Source organism: Marmota flaviventris, chromosome 1 (genome assembly GCF_047511675.1).
Source record: "Marmota flaviventris isolate mMarFla1 chromosome 1, mMarFla1.hap1, whole genome shotgun sequence".
Taxonomy (NCBI): Eukaryota; Metazoa; Chordata; class Mammalia; order Rodentia; family Sciuridae; genus Marmota; species Marmota flaviventris.
This window is the reverse complement of record NC_092498.1, coordinates 158,089,832-158,110,216: the sequence shown is the minus strand read 5'-3', so window position 1 is coordinate 158,110,216 and position 20,385 is coordinate 158,089,832. Positions and strand designations below refer to the sequence as shown.

Below are 20,385 nucleotides of genomic sequence, written 5' to 3'. Positions count from 1 at the left end.
TTTGGCAGGTGCTTGCTGTGGGGCTCTTGAGTGTTATTTTTTGGGCATGTCACACCCATGTTCACTCACAGTGAGGTGTGGATCTGGGAAGAGCATTTGTGTTATGGGAGGGGAGGACAGGATGTGGTAGGCATGACTGCTTCCAGGGCTCTGCTCCTGTGGGAGACAAAGCTGGGTGCTCTGGGAGGGGTAGGAGCACAAACACCTGGTGGTGGCAAGGTTTAGAGCTGTTCAGCTACTTACAGAGACTGTACCCTTAACAGCAGGTACAGAACTGCCTTGGGACGATCATTTCTTTCCTTCTGGGGCCCATTGTATACTTCCTTGCCTTTGTTTTCCCTGTGGGGTGTCTTGCTTGGCAGAGAAACTGCTCAGGTTGGGAGTCTGGTTGGACCTCATGAGCACACACTGCACCAGCGGGCTGATAAGTTCCTGTGGAGACCAGAGGCATCTGTGTGTTTATTACTTAATGACCTCAATTAGTGTTTGTGCCAGCCCGTCTAGCAGGGGCCAGCTGGCTGCCTTTCCCAGTCACAGACAGTTATGGCCCTTAGAAAAGGTGCAGGGTTTAGGGGCTGGGGGTAGTGCCCCAGTTCTTGCCCCAACAAGGTCCTTCTCAATGTAGGTGGGCTCTGCAAAGACCAGAAGCCATGGGAGAGACTACAGTATGGTGGTGGTGGTGTGGGAAGCAGGATTGGTACTCTTAGCACATCAGAAAGCCTGAGCCACCTCTTAAGAGGTACCCCAGTGTAGAGTAGAGGTTTCAGACCAGCAGATGTGTTTGATTTGGCCACACAGTATTTTTAAAAAGAACCTTCTTCTAGTAGAGGGAGATGACTATGAAAATCTGAATTTCTAACTTGTCTAGAAAGTTGAAAACAGCCCTGTGGGCCTGCATGCTCCAGAGGGCTAGGTCTGTTTTACCAAGGGCTCTAGCTCCCCTACAGAGGCCTCTGTTCCTCAAATTCCATATCCACCTGCTAGTCATTTTGGGTTCCCTGCTTGTCCATGTGGGCCTATGATTGACTTCTTTTAGTGTGGAGATAGTAGCCTATGTTCTGAAGTCAAATTCAGACCCCAGTTTTTCTGCTTGGCACCCTCCTTGCTTCATTTTCTCATCAATGCAAATAGGTGTGGGGGAATGCTGTGTCCTTTCTCAAACAGTTTAAGTCTTTAATGAGGTGATCTGTATGTACAGTGCCTGCACACAGCAGGATTGAGTTTCTTCTCTGTGCCTAAGGGGGTAGAACTGAGTGCAGGTCTCAGCTACCTGCTTAGTGCATAATTCCTTGAGTGCCATCCAGAGTTCCACTGTGCTCTAGGACCCTGGAGTGAGTTAACGTGTATGCCTGTTCTTGCCTACAGGTGGTGTGCGTGGGCAGGGCGTGGGGACATGGGGCCCGACATGGAGCTGCCCAGCCACTCAAAGCAGCTCCTGCTACAACTGAACCAGCAGAGGACCAAGGGCTTCCTGTGTGATGTCATCATCATGGTGGAGAACTCAATTTTCCGGGCCCATAAGAATGTTCTGGCTGCCAGTAGCATCTACTTCAAATCCCTGGTCCTACACGACAACCTCATCAATCTGGACACAGACATGGTCAGCTCCACAGTATTCCAGCAGATCCTTGACTTCATCTACACAGGCAAGCTGCTGCCCAGCGACCAGCCAGCTGAGCCCAACTTCAGCACTCTTCTCACTGCCGCCAGCTACCTCCAGCTGCCTGAGTTGGCAGCCCTCTGCCGCCGCAAACTCAAGCGAGCTGGCAAGCCCTTTGGCTCTGGACGGGTTGGGGCTGCTGGCATGGGGCGACCATCCCGTAGCCAGCGGCTATCCACAGCCTCTGTTATCCAGGCTCGGTATCCAGGGCTTGCGGACGGGCGCAAAGGAACCCACACCCACCAGGAGCTCCCACCAGCCAAAGGCTCAGATGATGAGCTCTTTCTTAGTGGCTCCACCCAGGAGAGTACACATAGCCTAGGCCGGGGGGTCTGCCCAACCAGTGGAGAGGTAGGCCTAGGGGGCTGCAGTAGCAGCACCAATGGAAGCACTGGGGGCTGTGAACAGGAGCTGGGTCTTGACCTGTCCAAGAAGAGCCCACCCCTGCCCCCCACAACTCCCGTACCCCACCTCACCCCTGATGATCCAGCCCAACTGAGTGACAGTCAGCAGGACTCACCACCTTCGGCCTCTGCCCTTCCCATTGCCAATAGTGCCTCTTATGCTGAGCTGGGAGGCACCCCTGATGAGTCTATGGATCTGGAGGGGGCTGAGGATAACCATCTGAGTCTGCTGGAGGGGTCAGGTGGGCAGCCTCGGAAGAGCCTCCGGCATTCATCCCGTAAGAAGGAGTGGAGCAAGAAGGATCCTGTGGCTGGCTCCCCCTTTGAGCGGAGAGAAGCAGGGCCCAAGGGCCCCTGCCCTGGAGAAGAGAGTGAGGGGCTTGGGGACAGGGTTCCCAATGGCATTCTATCTGGCAGTGTTGGGGGAGGAGGCCCCAGTGGGCCCTATGGGGATCCCCCATACCCTTGCAAGGAAGAGGAGGAAAATGGCAAGGACGGGAGTGAGGACAGTGGGCAGAGTGGTAGTGAGGGGGGCAGTGGCCACCCTGGCGCCCATTACATGTATCGGCAAGAGGGCTATGAGACAGTGTCATATGGAGACAACCTTTATGTGTGCATCCCTTGCGCCAAGGGCTTCCCCAGTTCTGAGCAGCTCAATGCCCACGTGGAGACACACACCGAGGAGGAGCTGTTCATCAAGGAGGAAGGGGCCTATGAAACTGGCAGCGGGGGTGCTGAGGAGGAGGCAGAGGACTTGTCGGCGCCCAGTGCAGCCTATGCTGCTGAGCCCCGGCCCTTCAAGTGCTCTGTCTGCGAGAAGACTTACAAAGACCCGGCTACTCTACGGCAGCATGAGAAGACACACTGGCTGACACGGCCCTTCCCTTGTAACATCTGTGGCAAGATGTTCACGCAGCGTGGCACCATGACCCGCCACATGCGAAGCCACCTGGGCCTGAAGCCCTTTGCCTGTGATGAATGTGGCATGCGTTTTACCCGCCAGTACCGCCTCACTGAGCACATGCGTGTGCACTCAGGTGAGAAGCCATATGAGTGCCAGCTCTGTGGGGGCAAGTTTACCCAGCAGCGTAACCTCATCAGCCACTTGCGCATGCACACCTCCCCCTCCTAGAAGCCAAAGACCCGCGGGCACCCTCTTCAGACTCACCACTTGGGAACCCACGGAAGAAGCCAGGAGGCAAGGCAGGTGGGGCTGGGACCCTGAGGTCCAGTGAGGCTCCTATCAGCTCCTCTGACCCAGCCTCCCCACACCCAGAGCTTTAATCTATAGTCTGTACCAAGGGAAGCCAAGAGGAGAGAAGCCGGCAGGCTTAGCTCCCTGTGTGTGTTGCTGGTGACCATTCTACCTCCCTGTCCCATCTAGGTCACCAGCTCCCTGTAAGGGCTTCTGCAGAGCCATTGGGAGTGGGTCACATGGGTCTTACTGAGACCTGGTCCCTTTCCTGCAGGTTGGGTTGGAGAAGGGGAGTAAGGGGTCCCTCTCAATGCTGGTCGGGGACCAGGCTGCCTGTAGCTGGGGTGGTATCTGGAGGAGGCCCCCCAAGCAGGGACTGGGTATGTGTGCGTGCACGTGTGCTTGTGTCTATGTGCAGGCGCGTGTGACCCTGGCTCTGGGGAGCAGGTGCTGGGAGGACAGTTTCTCCTTCCCTCCTTGAGCCAGGGCAGCACTGCTCATTGGCGCTGGGATAGTCAGGGTGACCCCACCGCCTACCTCTCTACAACTAAAGAGCCCTCTGGGCCGATGTTGCTGTTATTCCTACTGATCTGTTCCTTTTTTTTTTTTTTTTTTCAATTTTGGATTCTGTTTTTAAACCAAAACAAACAATAGTTTATTTTCTTCCTGCCCCTTTGGGGCTGAGCCTGGGTCTGCAGACTGAATGTAATTGGGGCAGCTGCTCCTCCCCATTGTCCTCCCCTAGCCCTGGTGGGCACTGTGGAACACACCAGTGAGCCCACCTCTTCAGGCCCCAGAGCCCTTTTTGCCTAAAGGCTTCCCTGGTCTCCAGTACTATCTGGGCTGCCTCAGGAGTGCTTGCTTTTCCTATAGTTTCTGAGGAATATTCTTTGTCTAGAGGTACTTGTTTTTTATTAAGAGACACCCCAGTGAAACGTTTATGGGACTGTTGGAACTGGAAGATTCGTGGGGTGGGGGGGAGGCTAGACTTGCTGCCAGGGCTGTCGGTACTCTCATTTTTCATTTCTGTGTGTGTGGGTAAGTGTATGGTGTGTGCAGTGTGTATGGACAGATGTTTCACTTTCTTTCCTCACTGAACAAGGTGGAGAGACTTCTGACCTTTTGCTACCTCTTGAATTCATGACAACAGTATGTTGGTGACTGGCAGTTGAGGCCCCGATGCTTTTGTTTTCCTCTGGTCAAGTGAGTTGGGTTCGGGCTGGCCCGAGTGTCCCTCCTGGGCCTCAATGTTCTCTGAGGGGGCACTTGCTGCTCACTGGGCCTAGGTGAGAAATATGAGCTGCTCACAAGGGGCAGGTACCCCAAGCCTCCTGAGCAGCACAGGAGCTTAGAGGAGGAAGCATCTCTGGACAGTTCCCTGGCAGGGCCAGGATGAGGCGGAAGTGAGCCCCCACCCATCCTGTGCCCTAGCTTTGAGCTTGGGAGAGCAGTAGCCCCCTCTTACCCAGTGAGGTGCAAGGAAGAGCTGACCAAAGCACTGGGGAACAGGATTAGCACTTCTCAAGCAGTCCTGGCCCCCAGTGCGAGAGGCTTGCCATCACCCAGGGGCTCAGCCCTTTCTGGAGTCCCACCCTTTGCTCCTCAACACAGACTTCTCAGCCAGCCTCAAACACCTCCATGGGCCAAGCCAGGCTCAAGGCCAGACCAAGGTCACCATGCTCTGTCCTATGTCCTTGGCTAACTGGAGTCAGAGCTGGGCCAGCAGGCTTTATATTCATTTTGCTTCATGCATTTCTTGTCAGTTTTCTTTTGATTTTAAGTTCAGACCAAATAACTCCAGAGTCATCCCTTACCCCACTTCTCTAGAGACCCTCCAGCTGAAAACAGCCTGAGTTCAGGGACCCAGTGGTGAACGGTGTATTCTTGGGAGTGAGGGAGCTCTGGCCACATTAGGGCTCCTGGCTGAGTCCTCCATGTGGTGCCTCCAGCCCTGAGCTTATTCCTCTTCTCTTTGGGTGGGAGACAGAGAATTGGACCCTAGGTTTTAGTTTCAGCAAGTCAGGCTGAGCACCTGAGTGGAGGAGACCCCTGGGCTCCAGCTCACTCAGGGAGGGAGTGGGGCCATATAAGACTCCCTGCTCTTTTACCCCACCCCAACTCTCAGCACTTAAGCCACACGACACAAAGTCTGTACCGCCTGGGAATTGTGCACGCCCCTGGCCTCATGCATGGCCTCCTGGGCCATGGGCAGCTGCATCTGTGAGGTGACTCGAAAGTAGGTGATTCCTCTGCAGAACTTCAGGGACTGGGAGCAAAGCCCCCTCACTCAACGATGTCTTTGCGACATAGTATTGTACCCACCTTAGTATTGTATCAAGCCTTTTCTGTATTTTAATGAGAAAGCAAAACACTAGTTTCCTATTTAAGATTTTAAGGGTTTGTGGGGCGGGATGGGGTTGACACAACACTTAGTTTTGTTTTCTTTTCCTTTGATTCCATGTTGGGTGCGTGCTTGTGTGTATGTATGTGTGGAGATGTTAAGAGCCTCACAAGGAAATTAGGCCGTAGGAGGCCAAGGCGGCTTACAGTTCTCTGCTTTAGTCACTTAATTCCTGAATGTTTCGGAGAAACAGGAAACAGAAAATAGCAGATGTCAATGTCCTGTAGGAAAGAAGAAGAAAAAAGAAAAAAAGAAAAAAAAAAAAAAAGGAAAGCTCATACCCAAATTCACAAAACCTATTTTTAAACCAAAGCACATTTTGAATGAGTATGGAACCTCAATGGGCTCAGAAAAAAAAAAGATGCTAATATATTTATCTCATTGTTTACATAAACTTTTACAGTTTCAGACCTCAACAGCTGTAAGGCCAGTCCCAGGGAATCCTCATCTTCTGCTGGGGGTCCTTCTGAGTTAGCCCTGGAATGGCTCATGGGCAGAGAAGGGCTGGAGAAGGGGCTGGAAGCCTCTGTGGGATCCACCTGAGCCTTCATCCTCATCCCTGGGGGCTCTCCAAGCCCAGCTGGCACCAAAGAGCTTAGGCCAGTGCTGATCAGCTCCTGAGGCCTCCTGGCCAGGACCTCCGTAGTCCTGGCCAGCAGCGGGTGGCAATCAGCTCTGGTGACAGGACCTAAGTCTGGGTTTGGGCCCCAGGGTGGAGGTGAGCTCCCCCTCCTACTCTGCCAGTGATTCTTAGGGGGTGAATTGACGTGAAGGTTTCACTCAAGCCAAAAAGCAGAGACCTTTGCACAGCTCAGTTGACTCCACTGGGCTTCCACCCCCCACCCCATGCAGGGGAAGAGGCTTACTGAGCCTGATCCTTACAACACAGACGGTGCAAACACTCTTAACAGTGTTGTTTTTGTATCAATATGTTTGTGCAGTGATGAATGTATTTATTTCTCAGACTTGGGGTGAATGGGCAAGTGGCAGGCCGGGCTCTGCCACTGCTCACTCCCACTGGACCGAGCCACAGCAAGGGCTCCTTCAGGATTGCAAAAAAGGAAAAAAGAAGTGATGAACCTTTAAGCAAATAAGAATCTCAGAGACTTGCAGCATAGCCATACACCTCAGCCTGTGAAATGAGCACTCTGGACCCAGATTGACTCCCGATTTCATACAGCCGGGGGTGTGTTTCCTGTCCAACACCACTGGGGGGCAGTGGGCCATTTGCCTGATGCCCCCAAACTGTCAGTATTCACTGGACTTCAGGCCCCTGTGCAGGAGTGCGATCTGGCTGGGTTTGCAGGCAGCAGACCCCTGCCCCCTCCTGTGGCCATCCTGATTGATGATGGGAGTGGAGGGGGGCTGGCCTGGGCAGCCAGAAGGGCAGGGCTCAGGGAACAAGTGCTGCATCCGTCCTGCCCCCAGATTTGGGGGACAAAAGCTATAAGCACCAGGCCTGAGAATAACAGGGGTGCTCGGCCCTGCCATGCCCCACTGAAGGGACCAAGGTTGTCCTGTTCCCCAGAGTCACATTGGGGCCATTGTTACTGAACCTGTGAATTGGATGCCAGGAATGAGGGAATGGAGAGGGACCTAACCAGAGCCTCAGTCTGACATTCCAAACTGGGTATGGTAGGAGCTGTGGGAATTGAGGCTGCCCAGGACCACCCCCCTTCCTAGGATGCCCCCAGCTTCAGTCACCCCAGTTTAATTTTCTACCAGGAACCCCTCCCCCTACCTCACCTTGCTATTTATTGCTGTAATTTATTGACCTCAAGAATGCTGCATAACAGACCTCACTTGGGGGCAAGGAGGATCCCCAGGGCTCCCCCCCCTCCACTTGGTGGGGCCCTGTGGGGCCAGGTGCTGAGGGGATCCTCTCTACCCCACCCATCATTTGCTTCCCCCCAGGGTCCCCAGGTTGGGCTCTGGCCCATTCACAAATACCTCGAGGGGAGGGGAAGAGATGGGGTTATAGCTGTTTTAATTGGAAACGGAAGAGGGATTATGTCCTAGTTTATACCCTTCCCAGAGAGGGGGAGGGACACCGGGATCGCACTCCTGTACTGGCCACCGCCGTTGTCACTCATCATTGAGTTCACTTCTCTCTAGAGTTTGGATAAATTCAGGTCAGAGCTGCAGGTATGCAGCCCTCCAGTGTCATAGAAAAGCGATTCGCCGATGACTGATCTCTCCAGAAGCGTGCAGTCTTAATGTACAGTGATGAGAAACTGTTATTTTATGATCTTTTCATTAAAAGCTTGATTGAAAACTATCCGGCATGAGCCTTTGTGCTTTATGTGACCATTTTTTTGGTAAACTGACAAAAGAGTTCCAAGGTCCTAGGAGGGTAAGACCTGGGATGGGCATCTGTCTACCCCCTTCCAGCTGGGGCTAGAGCCAGGTGCAGAGGTGTTTGTGGATCCTGAGCCAGGGAACTAACCATTCAGTGTCAACAATATAGACAACGTTGTCCTGAGCAGGCAGAAGCCATCCAGGAAAGAGCAGATGTGTGGACAGTTAAAAGTGGGCGAGGACCTGGTGGCTGGGATGAGGAGGAGGTCTGGCCAGTGCCCATGGCCCCTGTTCAGCAGTAGGGGTGGAGCCAATGAAGAGCTGGGACAAGGGGAGTGCTTTGTTCTGACATTGCTTCTTCCTGCTACTTGGTCTGAAGAGGAAGGAAAAGAGGATAGTATTTGTCTACTGGGGCCACTGGGGTGGAAATCCCTGAATGAAGACTCAGCAGGAGGAACTTGGATGGTCCCAGGAAGGTGATTGCCAACAGAGACCCCTGAGTGGACAGCAGACATCCGTGGTAGCTCCAGGGCAGCAGCAGATGAGCCCCGTGACCCTAGACCTCAAAAAAGAATGTTTATGTTGTTAATTTATTTATTTTTAAAGAGAGTGAGAACGAGAGAGTTTTTTTTTTAATATTTATTTTTCAGTTTTCGGCGGACACAACATCTTTGTATGTGGTGCTGAGAATCGAACCTGGGCCGCACACATGCCAGGCGAGCGCACTACCACTTGAGCCACATCCCCAGCCCTATGTTGTTAATTTAAATCTTAGTAAGTTCTGTTCAATTGTTTAATATTTTTTTGTTTATTTTTATCAAAGTAACTTCTGATCACAGTTTAATTGAATGGTGCTTAAGGAAAAAAGTCTATGCTGGGCACAGTGGTGCACACACCTGCAATTCCAGTGACTCAGGAGGCTGAGGCAGGAGGATCATAAGTTTGAGGCCAGCCTTGGCAATTTAGCCAGACCCTGTCTCAAAAAAAAAAAAAAAAAAAAAAGTACAAAGGGCTGGGGGTGCAGATCAGTGGTAGAATACCCCTGGGTTCAATCTAAAGTACCAAGGTTTGATGTTCCTCTCAACCCATCCCATTTTGTATAATCAACACTTTTAATTCAGCACTTTCTTTTGCCTTTGTCTCTACATTTCTAAATACTATTAAATGTCTCTTTCATTTAGAGAATACATGCAAGGTGCATTTTGCCAAATCATACTCATTATCACCTCATAAGCTTGTTTACTGCTGAGCCAGGGTCTTCACATCCTTTTTTTTTTTTTGGTAGATGGACAGAATGCCTTTATTTTGTTTATTTTTTATGTGGTGTTGAGGCTCAAACCCAGTGCCTCACATATGCTAGGCAAGTGCTCTGCCACTGAACTAACATCACAGCCCCTTTAATCTTTTTTTGTGCAACTTATTTTTGTTGAGGTTAATAATCTGATTGGCTCACTTTTGAAGGGGAGTGCTGGGGATTAAACATAAGGTTTCATGGGTTCTAGGCAAGCATTGTACCACTGAGCTACTTTCTGAGGCCTCAGTTGCTCACTTTGATTTGTTTCCCTTCCATCACATTTTGGCTTTGTGAAATGCCTCCAGTACAGCTTTCTATGCAGACACTCTATTCTGTTTGTTTTTTTCTGGAAGCCTGTGGGTATCCTGGACAGGTATGGGCCAGAGTTCTTCCTGCCTTTGTTCCTACATTGAAAGCCCTGTCTTCTGGGTTCTGTGTGTGCTCTTTCCTGCATGCTTGTCTTGGTAGCTCATTTCCTTTAGTACCATCCTGAGGAAGACTACATGGAAAGTAGGTTTTTTTGAGATGTTGAATGTTGAAAATGCTTTTAAGCTATATGAATTTGATAGTTTGCAAATCAAATTGTAGATAGGAATATTTGAAGGTATCCTCATGTCTTTCTAAAAGGACATTTACTAAGCTGTACAGCAAAAGTAGGAAGCTTTTGAATGGCTCTTTGCCAAAACAACCTGTTTTTTTTTTTTTTTTTTTTAAACAGGTGGTGTCATTAAAAGTTCTCAGGTACTGCTTGGCATGGTGGCACACATCTGTAATCATAGGTACTTAAGATGCTAAGGCAAGAGTTCTGAAAGTTCAAGGTCAGGCTGGGCAATTTACTGAAACCCTGTCTCAAAATGAAAAAAAGGACTGGGGCCAGTGCAGTGGTGCAGCCCATAACCCCAGTGACTCAGGAGGCTCAGAAAGGAGAATCACAAGTTTGAGGCCAACCTCAGCAACTTGGATTCAGTCTAACAAAAGGCTGGTGGCAGAGTGCTTGCCTAGTATGTGTGAGGCACTGGGTTTGATCCTTAGCACCACATAAAAAAAATAATAAAACAAAGGCATGCTGTCCATCTATAACACAAGAGGACTGGGGAGGTAACTAGGTAGTAAAGAACCCCTGGGTTCAGTCCCCAGTATTAAAAAAAAAAAAAATGGGAATGTAGCTCAGAGACAACAATCTTGGGTTCAATCTCCAATGCTATCAAGGAAGAACAAAAATGTTCTCAGGTGTTGGGCTACAAATTACTGCTGATGATTATGGGGTGCTGTACCCTCCTCCATCGCTTCTTAGATAATATATGACATCCACACTGATCACCTTTCCAAAATCTAATTAAGAAAGTGTGGGTGTGTACAAGACTTACACTCTAGCAGCCTGGACTCTTGTCCTGTAGCCCTTGCCTGGGCACCTAGTCATGCTGCCTGACAACCTATCTCAGCCCAAGCCTAGGGAAGAAAGGAGCCATCTGGGAGGCACAGGAAGCTCCCACAGACCAGGAAATTGCACAGAAGGGGGAGGTCACCAATTAATAGCATGGGGACCAGGACTGAGGAAGAATGATGGTCAGGCCAAGGGGAATTCAGGTGGAGGCAGTATTGTAGGTTGCAGGTTCCTCAAGAGACCAGAAAGCCTGCATGCCCTAGATGACCCAGGGCATGCAGAAGCTAATTCCTTAAGATGAGCTCTGGGGGCTGGGGTTGTGGCTCAGTGGTAGAGCGCTCACCTAGCACTTACAAGGTAAAGAACCCCTGGGTTCAGTCCCCAGTGTTAAAAAAAAAAAAAGATCCTCACCACCACATAAAAATAAATAAATAAAATAAAGTTAATGTGTCCTACTACAATTTAAAAAAAATGATGAACTCTGAGCGGGTGTGGTGGTGATCCCAGCAACTCAGGAGGCTGAGGCAGGACAATTGCAAGTTCAAGGCTAGTCTCAGCAACTAAGCAAGGCACGCAACTTAGACCTTGTCTCAAAAAATAAAAAGGGCCAGGGACATGGCTCAGTGATTAAGCACCCTTTGGGTTCAGTTTCTACTCAAAAAAAAAAAAAAAAAGTGGGGGTGGGGGGCTCTGGCCTATAGAAATCAGACCAGTGGGGAGGGCTAGGGCAGATCCTCAGGACTGTCTAGGACCTTGGCAGGCATTGTCGATATGCAGGAGTCTAGTCTGCCCTGGGGACTTGGGCTGTTCTCAGCACTGAGCGGCCGCTTATTGTACAGGAAGCACAACTATCCAGTCAGAAGGAAAGCTGTTGTGCTGATGAGAGCCCTGCCCTGGGCCACTGGTCTGGTGGATAAGCTTGTATGTTCCTTGACCCAGCTGCTGTGAGTCTTCTTGAGAAATTTAGGAAAATGTCAGCCATGAACAGTTTGGGGATTAATCTATTTCATGTTCAGCTCCTCTTTTTAGTCACAAGGAACAAAGCTGATCATGCCTGGTATGAGATTAGGGCCAGTACCAATCATTGCTGACCTGTTAGGAGGCTGTGCATCTAAGTCATTTCAGAGGAGCATCATCTTTATGTGTATTGTGTTCTGAGTCCTGAAGTTGCACAGATGTGGTTCCTTATTTCTTGGATCCTATGTTTCCATAGGAGAGCCAGGTAGATGAGGATAACAACAATGGGAATAAACACGACCAGATCTCACCTTATCAAGCCCCTCCTTCAGATGCTTAACAGTATGAGCTCATTTGCTTGACTCAATGCTCAGAGTACGGTCTGTGTTTCACCGCCAGTTTGCTTGTGTCACCTAGTCAGAGAGCCACTGCCTGGGATCGGCACTCAGTTGTTCCTCATCTGGGAGGGTCTAACCTGATACAGTGGCAGTGGGAATGATGTGCTGGGGTAAAAACATTGAATTCAAAGGTGGGGTGGACTGGTCTGGCTCTTGCTGGAAGCTTACCTGTGGTCAGAGAAACGGTGAGGGGCTGCAATTGAGACACATGCCAGGCACCATCCAGGTCATGAAGGACCTTAAAGGCCAAATCATAGCAGGATTTGATAGGGAGGAAGGAGTCAGATTCACCTTCTTCTCACTACTGGACATCCCCAGAGGATTCTGTCGAAAGATGCTCTCACCCTGATGCTTAGTAAGGCCACCAGGAGCCTACAGTAGTTACTGCAGGTAGAGACTGTGATTAAGCACCCTTTGGGTTCAGTTTCTACTACCAAAAAAAAAGTGCAGGCAGGTGTGACCCTGAATCTGAGTTGGCAGGGAGGTGGTTGTTTCCATCTTAGCCTGGCCTATGTTGGTATTCTCACAGAAGCATTCTCTAGGCCATGGTATGTGTGCCTCCCAGGAAGCAGGGCAGCACTGTTCTCAGATCCCCCACCCCTATTCTTCCTACCCTGCTTGTACCAGAGCACTATAGCAAACCTGAGGTCTCACCTTCATGTGTTCCCATATGGCCTGTCTGCTCTTGGGGAAGGGGACACAGCAAAGGAAGATAAATGTTGTCCAGCTTCTGTCCCTTGGGAGGAGGCAGGAGGCACTATTGGGGAACTTGCTCAGAGTTGGAAGGAGGGACAGCTGTATGGCCTGCCTTCTGTCTGCCTTGGTAATCAGTGGCCTCAGCAGGCATCCATGTGATAGGGATACAGGTGTCCAGGTGTGTCTCTGCGGACAGGAGGGGAGGCAAGGGAGGCATGAGGGTGAAGGGCAGATTTTCCATACACGGGCAAGGGGTTGGTTGTGGTTCATCAGAACAACATGGCTTGGGGACACACCTGCCAGTGCTATAAATCCCAGCACCTCCCAAAAATAGCCTGGGCCTTTGGTCAAGATATCAGAACTCAGCAGTGAAGACATGAGCTTCATTTGTCCATTCAATACCAATTTATATGCCAGGCTCCATCCCAGTCAAGTTCCTGCTCCGGGTAATAAGAAATGCACCTGGGCAATACTGAAAGCCATGGGCATGAAGACAAAGGAAGTTGCAATTTGGGGTGGGGTGGGAGGGAAGGCTGCCCCAAGAATTGGGATTAGGATGAAGCCCAAAAGAAGTGATGAGGGACTGGGCAGAGGAAGGAGCAGTTGCCCAGGCCACAGGCCCTGCAGCAGGCATATGTGTCTGAGGAGTGGCAGGAGGCAGTTTTCTGGGCCCTGTGGTCCATCAATGGGAGGAGCCATATAGCTGGTGCTGGGCCTTGCAAACTTGTAGGAGTTTGGACTTGTACTTCATAAGGTGGAAGCCACTGAAGGGTTTAGTGGCCCTTCTGGCTGCTGTGGGAAGATGTAGGGGGGCAAACAGACTATTAGGGGATTCATGAATGATCCGGTCCAGAGTGGTGGCATCGGAGGTGGTTAGAAGAGGGCAGAATTGGATGTTCTCTGAAAGCCTATTTAAAAGATACTTCTGAGTCACCAACTGAGCAACAGAGGTCTGAGTGCTTGACAAGCAGCAGTTTGTTTACTCTTTGTAAATATCAGATAAGGCAGGTGACCTCCCCACTCATAGGCAAGTAGGTGGAGGTATCGATAGGTCAGGAGTTGGTGATAGAGGGGATCCCAGTACTGAAGGGTGGTTGCAGGAGGAGTGTGTGAGGAGATGGGGAAGCATGACACTTTCAGGGATTCTAGGCCCAGCAACTAGAGGAGAGGTAGCAGGACCAAGGAAGGGAGTTTCTGTGGGCTGTGCTGGGGGCCTTCTCGTGGGGATGAGCAGGGAGTTGGATAGATGGGAATCTAGTCTTGAGGTGGGATGTGGGCATCACAGTGGAGAGATGGCTAACCCCAGGACACAGAGTGAGAGAGGACACTGAGAGAGGGAGGAAGAGTGAGCCCCGAGGAATGACTGAGAGGCTGGAAGGGGCCAGAGTCCAGGAGAACGAATGTCACCTGGCTAAATGTGGTGAGTTGAGGTGGGGCGGGGGCGTCAGAGAGAACCTGGAATTGATCCTAAGGGAAGCAACTAAATGAATTATTGGTTGGAATAGTGGTTTATTTTCCCTTCCCCTTCCCAGTAGGCAAAAAGGAATAAATAAAAAACCTCATCATCTAAACTTCAGAAGTGACTGCTAAGTCATATATAATTGAATCCTCAACAATTAAAATAGGGGGCTTGGGGCTGGGGTTATAGCTCAGAGGTAGAGCACTTGCCTCACACATGTGAGGCACTGTGTTCATTCCTCAGCACCACATAAAAATAAAATAAAGATATTGTGTCCATCTTAAAAAAAATTAAATAGGGAGCTCTATGTGAATAAAGACTGATGATAGAAATTGGGTTAGGATTGTGGCTCAGTGGTAGAGCACTTGCCTAGCACGTGTGAGGCACTGGGTTTAATCCTCAGGACCACATGAAATAAATAAATAAAATGAAGGTATATCTATCTACAACTAAAAAAGATTTTTAAAAAGACTGATGATAGAAATTGTTCAAACAGGGCACAACAACTAAGAGATCAGAAAAGGCTTCACAGGGGCCATGATTCAAAGGAAGGCTTTTCCCTGTATATGGACCAGCATATAAAAGTTATTAAGGGCCACATGCAATGGCGCACGCCTGTAATCTCAGGATCTCAGGAGGTTGAGGCAGCCTCAGCAACTTAATGAGGTCCTAAGAAACTTAGCAAGACCATCTTAAAAAAAAAAATGGTTGTGGGGAGCTGGGGCTGGGGCTCAGCAGTAGAGCCGTTACAGTGTGAGGCACTGGGTTAAATCCTCAGCACCACATATAAATAAATGAACGAAATAAAGGTATTGTGTCCATTTACAACTAAAATATTTTTTTTTTAAAGGGATGGAGTTGTGGCTCAGGGGTAGAGTGCTTGCCTAGCACATGTGAGGCCCTGGGTTTGATTCTCAGCACCACATATAAGTAAGTAAATTAAATAAAGACACTATGGGGGCTGGGGATGTGGCTCAAGCGGTAGCGCGCTCGCCTGGCATGCGTGCGGCCCGGGTTCGATCCTCAGCACCACATACAAACAAAGATGTTGTGTCTGCCGAAAGCTAAAAAATAAATATCAAAAATTCTCTCTCTCTCCCTATCTCTCTCTCTCACCTCTCTCTTTAAAAAAAAAAAAAAAAGGCACTATGTCAACTACAAAAAAAAATTTTTTTTAAAGGGTTAGGGAGGGCCTGGGGTTATGGCTCAGTGGTAGAGCGCTCGCCTAGCATGCACAAGGCACTGGGTTCGATCCTCAGCACCACATAAATGTAAAATAAAGATATTGTGTCCACCTAAAACTTAAGAATAAATATCTTTATTCAGTGATAGAGTACTTGCCTAGCATGTTGATGGGTTTCCAGCACTGCAACTAACAACAAAACAACAAAAATATCTATTTTTGGACAGGGTTGAGTATCCTTTGTCCAAAATGCTTGGAAACAGAAGCATTTCAGATTTCAAAGATTTTTTTATTTTGAAATATTTGCATAGACTTTACCAGTTGAGCACCCCTAATCCAAAAACTGGAAAAGGAAATGTGCTGACAATACTCAGAAAATTTTGGTTTTCAATGGCAGGTGTTGTGGCATGTCTATGGTCCCAACTACTGGGGAGAATCCTTGAGCTCATGAGTTGGAGACCAGCCTGGACAACATAGAGACCCCACCCCACCCCTACTATGCAAAAATAAGTAGAGATTAAGTTTTGGAACATTTTGGATTTGGAATTTTCAAATTACAGACTGCATAACCCATGTGTGATTTATGAAAAGACTAAAATGTAGTTCAATCTGAAAGTGAGAGAATGTCAACAGGCTGGAAGAGGGGGAAGGACTCAAGTACTAGAGAACTTTGTATGAGAATGGGAAAGGAGGGTTTGAATTTTATTTTAATTTTTTCAGTGTTGGGGATGGAATCCACTGAGCTATATCCCCAACTTCATTATCTTGTTATAGCACAGATTACTTAAATAGTTTTCTATTATTCTCAAAAATAACTAAGGTCTGTAAAAGAGGTATAGATTTTATAAATGTTCTTTCTGTTATTTAATAGATTTTTCCTCTGCTGTTACTGGGGATTGAATTCAGGGTTACTCTACCACTAAGCTACATTCCAAGCCCCCCCCCCAACTTTTTAATTTTTTTTTTTAGTTGTTGTGGGACACATGCCTTTATTTTATTCATTTTTATGTGGTGCTGAGGATCAAACCCAGTGCCTCGCACATGCTAGGCAAGTGCTCTACTGCTGAGCCACAACCCCAGCCCCCACTTTAAAAAATTTTTTTTTTTTTAGTTGTCAATGGGTCTTTATTTATTTATATGTGGTGCTGAGAATTGAACCCAGTGCCTCACAAATGCTAGGCAAATGCTCTACCACTGGGCTATAACCCCAGCCCCCCAGCCCTTTTTTTTTATTTTGAGACAGGGTTCCATTAAGGTGCCTAGGCTGTCCTCAAACTTTTGATCTTCCTCCCTCAACTTCCTAAGTACCTGGGACTATAGCCACTGTGCCTGGCTGAGCAGACATTTATTGATTTCTTAGCTTATCCTGAAGGTCTCACAGGACTATATAATAAATATAAAAGTAAATATTAGACATTTAACAATGAAGACCACCATTGATTTACCCCACACACCCAAAGGGATTAAACCACTGAACTACATCCCCAGCCCGCCCCCGCTTTTTTTTGCAGGGTGTACTGGGGAATGAACTCAGGGGCACTCAACCACTGATCTACATTCCCAGTCCTATTTTGTATTTTATTTAGACACAGGGTCTCACTGAGTTGCTTAGTGCCTCGCGAATGCTGATGTTGGCTTTGATCTTGTGATTCTGTCTCAGCCTCCCCAGCAGCTGGGATTACAGGCGTGCACCATTGTGCCTAGCCTCAGCCCCCTTTTAAAAAATTTGGGACATGTTCTCACTAAGTTGCTTTGGGCCTTGCTAAGTTGCTGAGGCTGACCTTGATTTTGTGATTCTCCTGCCTCAGCCTCCCAAGTTGCTGGATTACAGGTGTACACAACCATGTCCAGCCCACAGCTTCCTTTGAAGTAGGGAGATGAATAGATGTGTCTGACACCTGTAGAAGAACCCCTCAGCTATGGAATCCAGGTACTTGCTTACACACACTTGTAATACCAGCTACTTGGTAGGCTGAAGAACGAGGATTCCAAGTTTAAGGCCAGCCTAGGCAATTTAGCAAGACGGTGTCTTAAAATAAAAAATAAAAAGGGTTAAAATATAGCTCAGAGGCAGAGTACCTCTGGGTTTGATTCCCAGTACCATAAAAAAAATAATCTAGCACACCAATGTGCATTTTTGCGCTCATGTGCTCTCTCTCTTTCTGTTGTGCTGAGGATGGAATATGGGGTAGTGCTAGGCAAGCATTGTGCCACTTATTTATAGCCCTTGTCCTAAAATTCTCCCAGCTTTTTAAATGTTTTGTTTGGTTTGAGACCTGGTCTCAGTAATTGGCTCAGGCTGGCCTCTAAGTTCTGGGCTCAGGTGATCCTCTCTTACCAGCTTCCTTAGTCGCTGGGACTATAGGCATGCCACCACCCTAACTGGCTGCTTTTCTATGGTTAAAAACATTTATAAAGTACTATTCATGAATGTTGGAGGGGGTATGCCCACAGGTACTAGGCTGCTTATAATCAGCTGTAATTCTGACTTCATTACACCTTTAGAAAATCTGTGCAGGATGGTCATTCAGACCACTCTCACTCCTGTTCTGTGCCTGAGAGCAACTGGTGTCCCAGAGAAATGCCCAGGAAGCGGGCCTTGCCATGAAGGGAGGAGGCAGCTCCTAACCAGAAATGTTCATGGAAAGGAGTATATTGAAACTGAGTCCTGAAAAAAAAAAAAGAACAGAAATGGTCCAAAACAGACACAGGTGGGTGGGTGGGTGGAGGCAGATGATTCTGGCAGAGGGAGCAACATCCGGCATCACTGAAGCACAGAGGTTGGGAAAGCAACACTGCCACTGGGTTTGGGAGAGTTGGGGCTTCAGAACTAGCCCACTGGACTATGGTTGGGGTTTGTAGGTAGGGTGGGAGTAGGGTTCCCCACAGTTCCCCATGGATCTTTAAGTTACTAAGGTCAAGAGGCTTTCTGTTCCCTTGATTCCTGCCACCTGTGCCTCTTCCCGGCAGTCATGCAGCCCAAATTTCCCCAAGAGGCATAATTAGCAACAGGCTGAGATTTTAGGGTCCAGATGCAGGGTGGGGGTGAAATGGGAATGAGTGGGGAGGAAGCTGGACTTCACCCACATTTGGTAATCCCACCTGCCCATATAACTCCTCCCAAGCTGCAGAAAAGTAAACCCAGGGACCAAGGCAATGTCATTGTCTTTATGGCTAGATACTTCCAACTTTTCACTTGTAACTCATAAGGGGACAGGTGGCACCTCTGCTGCCACTGCCTAGATACCTCTCATGCTGAGCCTCAGTTTCTGCATCTGTAAAAAGGGGTCGAAATGCTTATCCAGTGATAGGATCTGGAGACCTGCTGAGACCACAGGAAGAGGACGTGCAGGCTGGAGTCCTGATAGAAGAGGTGATTATGTGGGATGCTAGAGGCAAACTGCCAATCTAAATATCACCATCCCGCAGTGCCTTTGTCAGCCTGCACCCTGAACTTTCTGGCAGGTGAAATTGGCCTCACAGGCTCTCAGTGCTATGGTCCCTGCCATCTCTATGGCCACAGCATGGAGTACCAGCACCCATGGCTGCCCTGGAAAGATGTGTCTTTTTTTTTTTTTGTAGGTGGATATGATTATCTTTTTTAAAAATTATTTTTATGTGATGCTGAAGATCATACCCAGTGCCTCACATGTGCTAGGCAAGTACTCTGCCACTAAGCCATAACCCCAGTCTAGATGTGTCTTTTTTTTTTTTTTCTTTTGGTGCTGGGGATTGAACCTAGGGCCTTGATGCATGAGAGGGAAGTACTCTACCAACTGAGCTATATCCCCAGCTCCCTGGATGTGTCTTTTTGAAACTACTAATGTCATGGTTAGCCTCTGGTGTGAAGCATCAGAGGTGGGCCCAACATCCTCCTGTTGGACTCAGACCTCCATGGCCATGCTAATATGGCCCCCAGTGCTCCCCTCAAAGCCACCATTAGGGGGTCCATGGAGTGATTGGGCCCTCCCGCTGTAAGACATGTGCATAGATCTCATTCCTTTCTGTATATGTGGAGTGGTAACCGCCCCCCCATCTGAAAACTATGTGCACAACTGGGCTCCTTATAGACAGATACAATGGTGTAATGTGAATGGATTTATTTCCTAGGGCTGCTGTAATAAAACTCCACAAACAACAGACATTCATTGTCTCTCAGCTTTGGAAACTGGAGGTCCAGGACAAGGTGGCAGCTGGGTTGCACTCCCTTTGAAGGCTATTAGGGAGGCTCTGATCCAGGCCTCTCTCCCAGCTTCTGGTACATCCTTGGCTGCTATAGCAGACTCCAGTCTTAACACAGAACACTGTTTTGTGTGTGAGCCTGTGCCCAAGTTCTGTTTTATTATAAGCACTACAGTCACTTTGGATTAGACCCCAGTCTAATGAACCCATCTTTTCTTCTTTTTGTGATGCTAGGATTGAACTCAGAGCCTCATGCATGCTGGGCAAGTATTTTACCACTGAACTACACCCCAGTTCTTTTTATTTTAAACAGAGTCACTAAATTGCTCAGGCTCTCCTTGAACTTAAGATACCCATGCCTCAGTGTCCTGAGTTGCTGGGATTACAAGTGTGAGCCTTCCCTTTTTATCTTGATTATTTCTGGGAAGACCCCCAATACAGTGGCATTCTGAGATTTAAATCTTAGAGATTAAGATTTCAGAGTATAAAATTGTGATGGTGGTGGGTGGGGGAGTGGTCGCTATGCTATAACACAAGTATATCATGGTAGCCATTAGAAAATAGAAATTTTAGGATGGGTGCAGTGACGCATCCCTGTAATCCTAGCGCTTCAGGAGGTTGAGGCAGGAGGATCGCAAGTTCAAAGCCCAGCCTCAGCAAGAGCGAGACACTACGCAACTGAGACCCTGTCTCTAAATAAAATTCAAAAAAATGCTGGGGATATGGCTCAGTGGTTGAGTGCCCCTGAGTTCAAACCTCTCCCCATCAATCAATCAATCAATCAATCAATAAAAAAGAATACAGATTTTAGCTGGGTACAGAGGCATACATATGTAATCCCAGTGGTTTAGGAGGCTGAGTCAGAAGGATGCAA

General features: G+C 48.6%; 1 protein-coding gene across 9 annotated transcripts in view; it reads left to right on the top strand.

Annotated features, from left to right (window-relative positions):
- Hic2 (HIC ZBTB transcriptional repressor 2) overlaps window positions 1–20,385 on the top strand; it is a 100,913-nt gene that overhangs the window by 26,532 nt on the left and 53,996 nt on the right. For 5 of the 9 annotated variants that reach the window (XR_011708929.1, XR_011708926.1, XR_011708928.1 and 2 more), the window contains exon 3: window positions 1,366–3,101. The exons of 1 other annotated variant lie outside the window; for it this stretch is intronic. Coding sequence is in view for 2 of the 8 variants with exons in the window: in XM_027924345.2 (XP_027780146.1) it covers window positions 1,366–3,196 (1,831 nt within the window). In the remaining 6 variants the exon portion in view is untranslated. Of the gene's footprint in view, window positions 1–1,365; window positions 7,939–8,608; window positions 8,733–20,385 lie in introns of those variants that run through there. 3 more of the 9 variants (XM_027924345.2, XM_071618245.1, XR_011708923.1) reach the window with 2 other exon arrangements.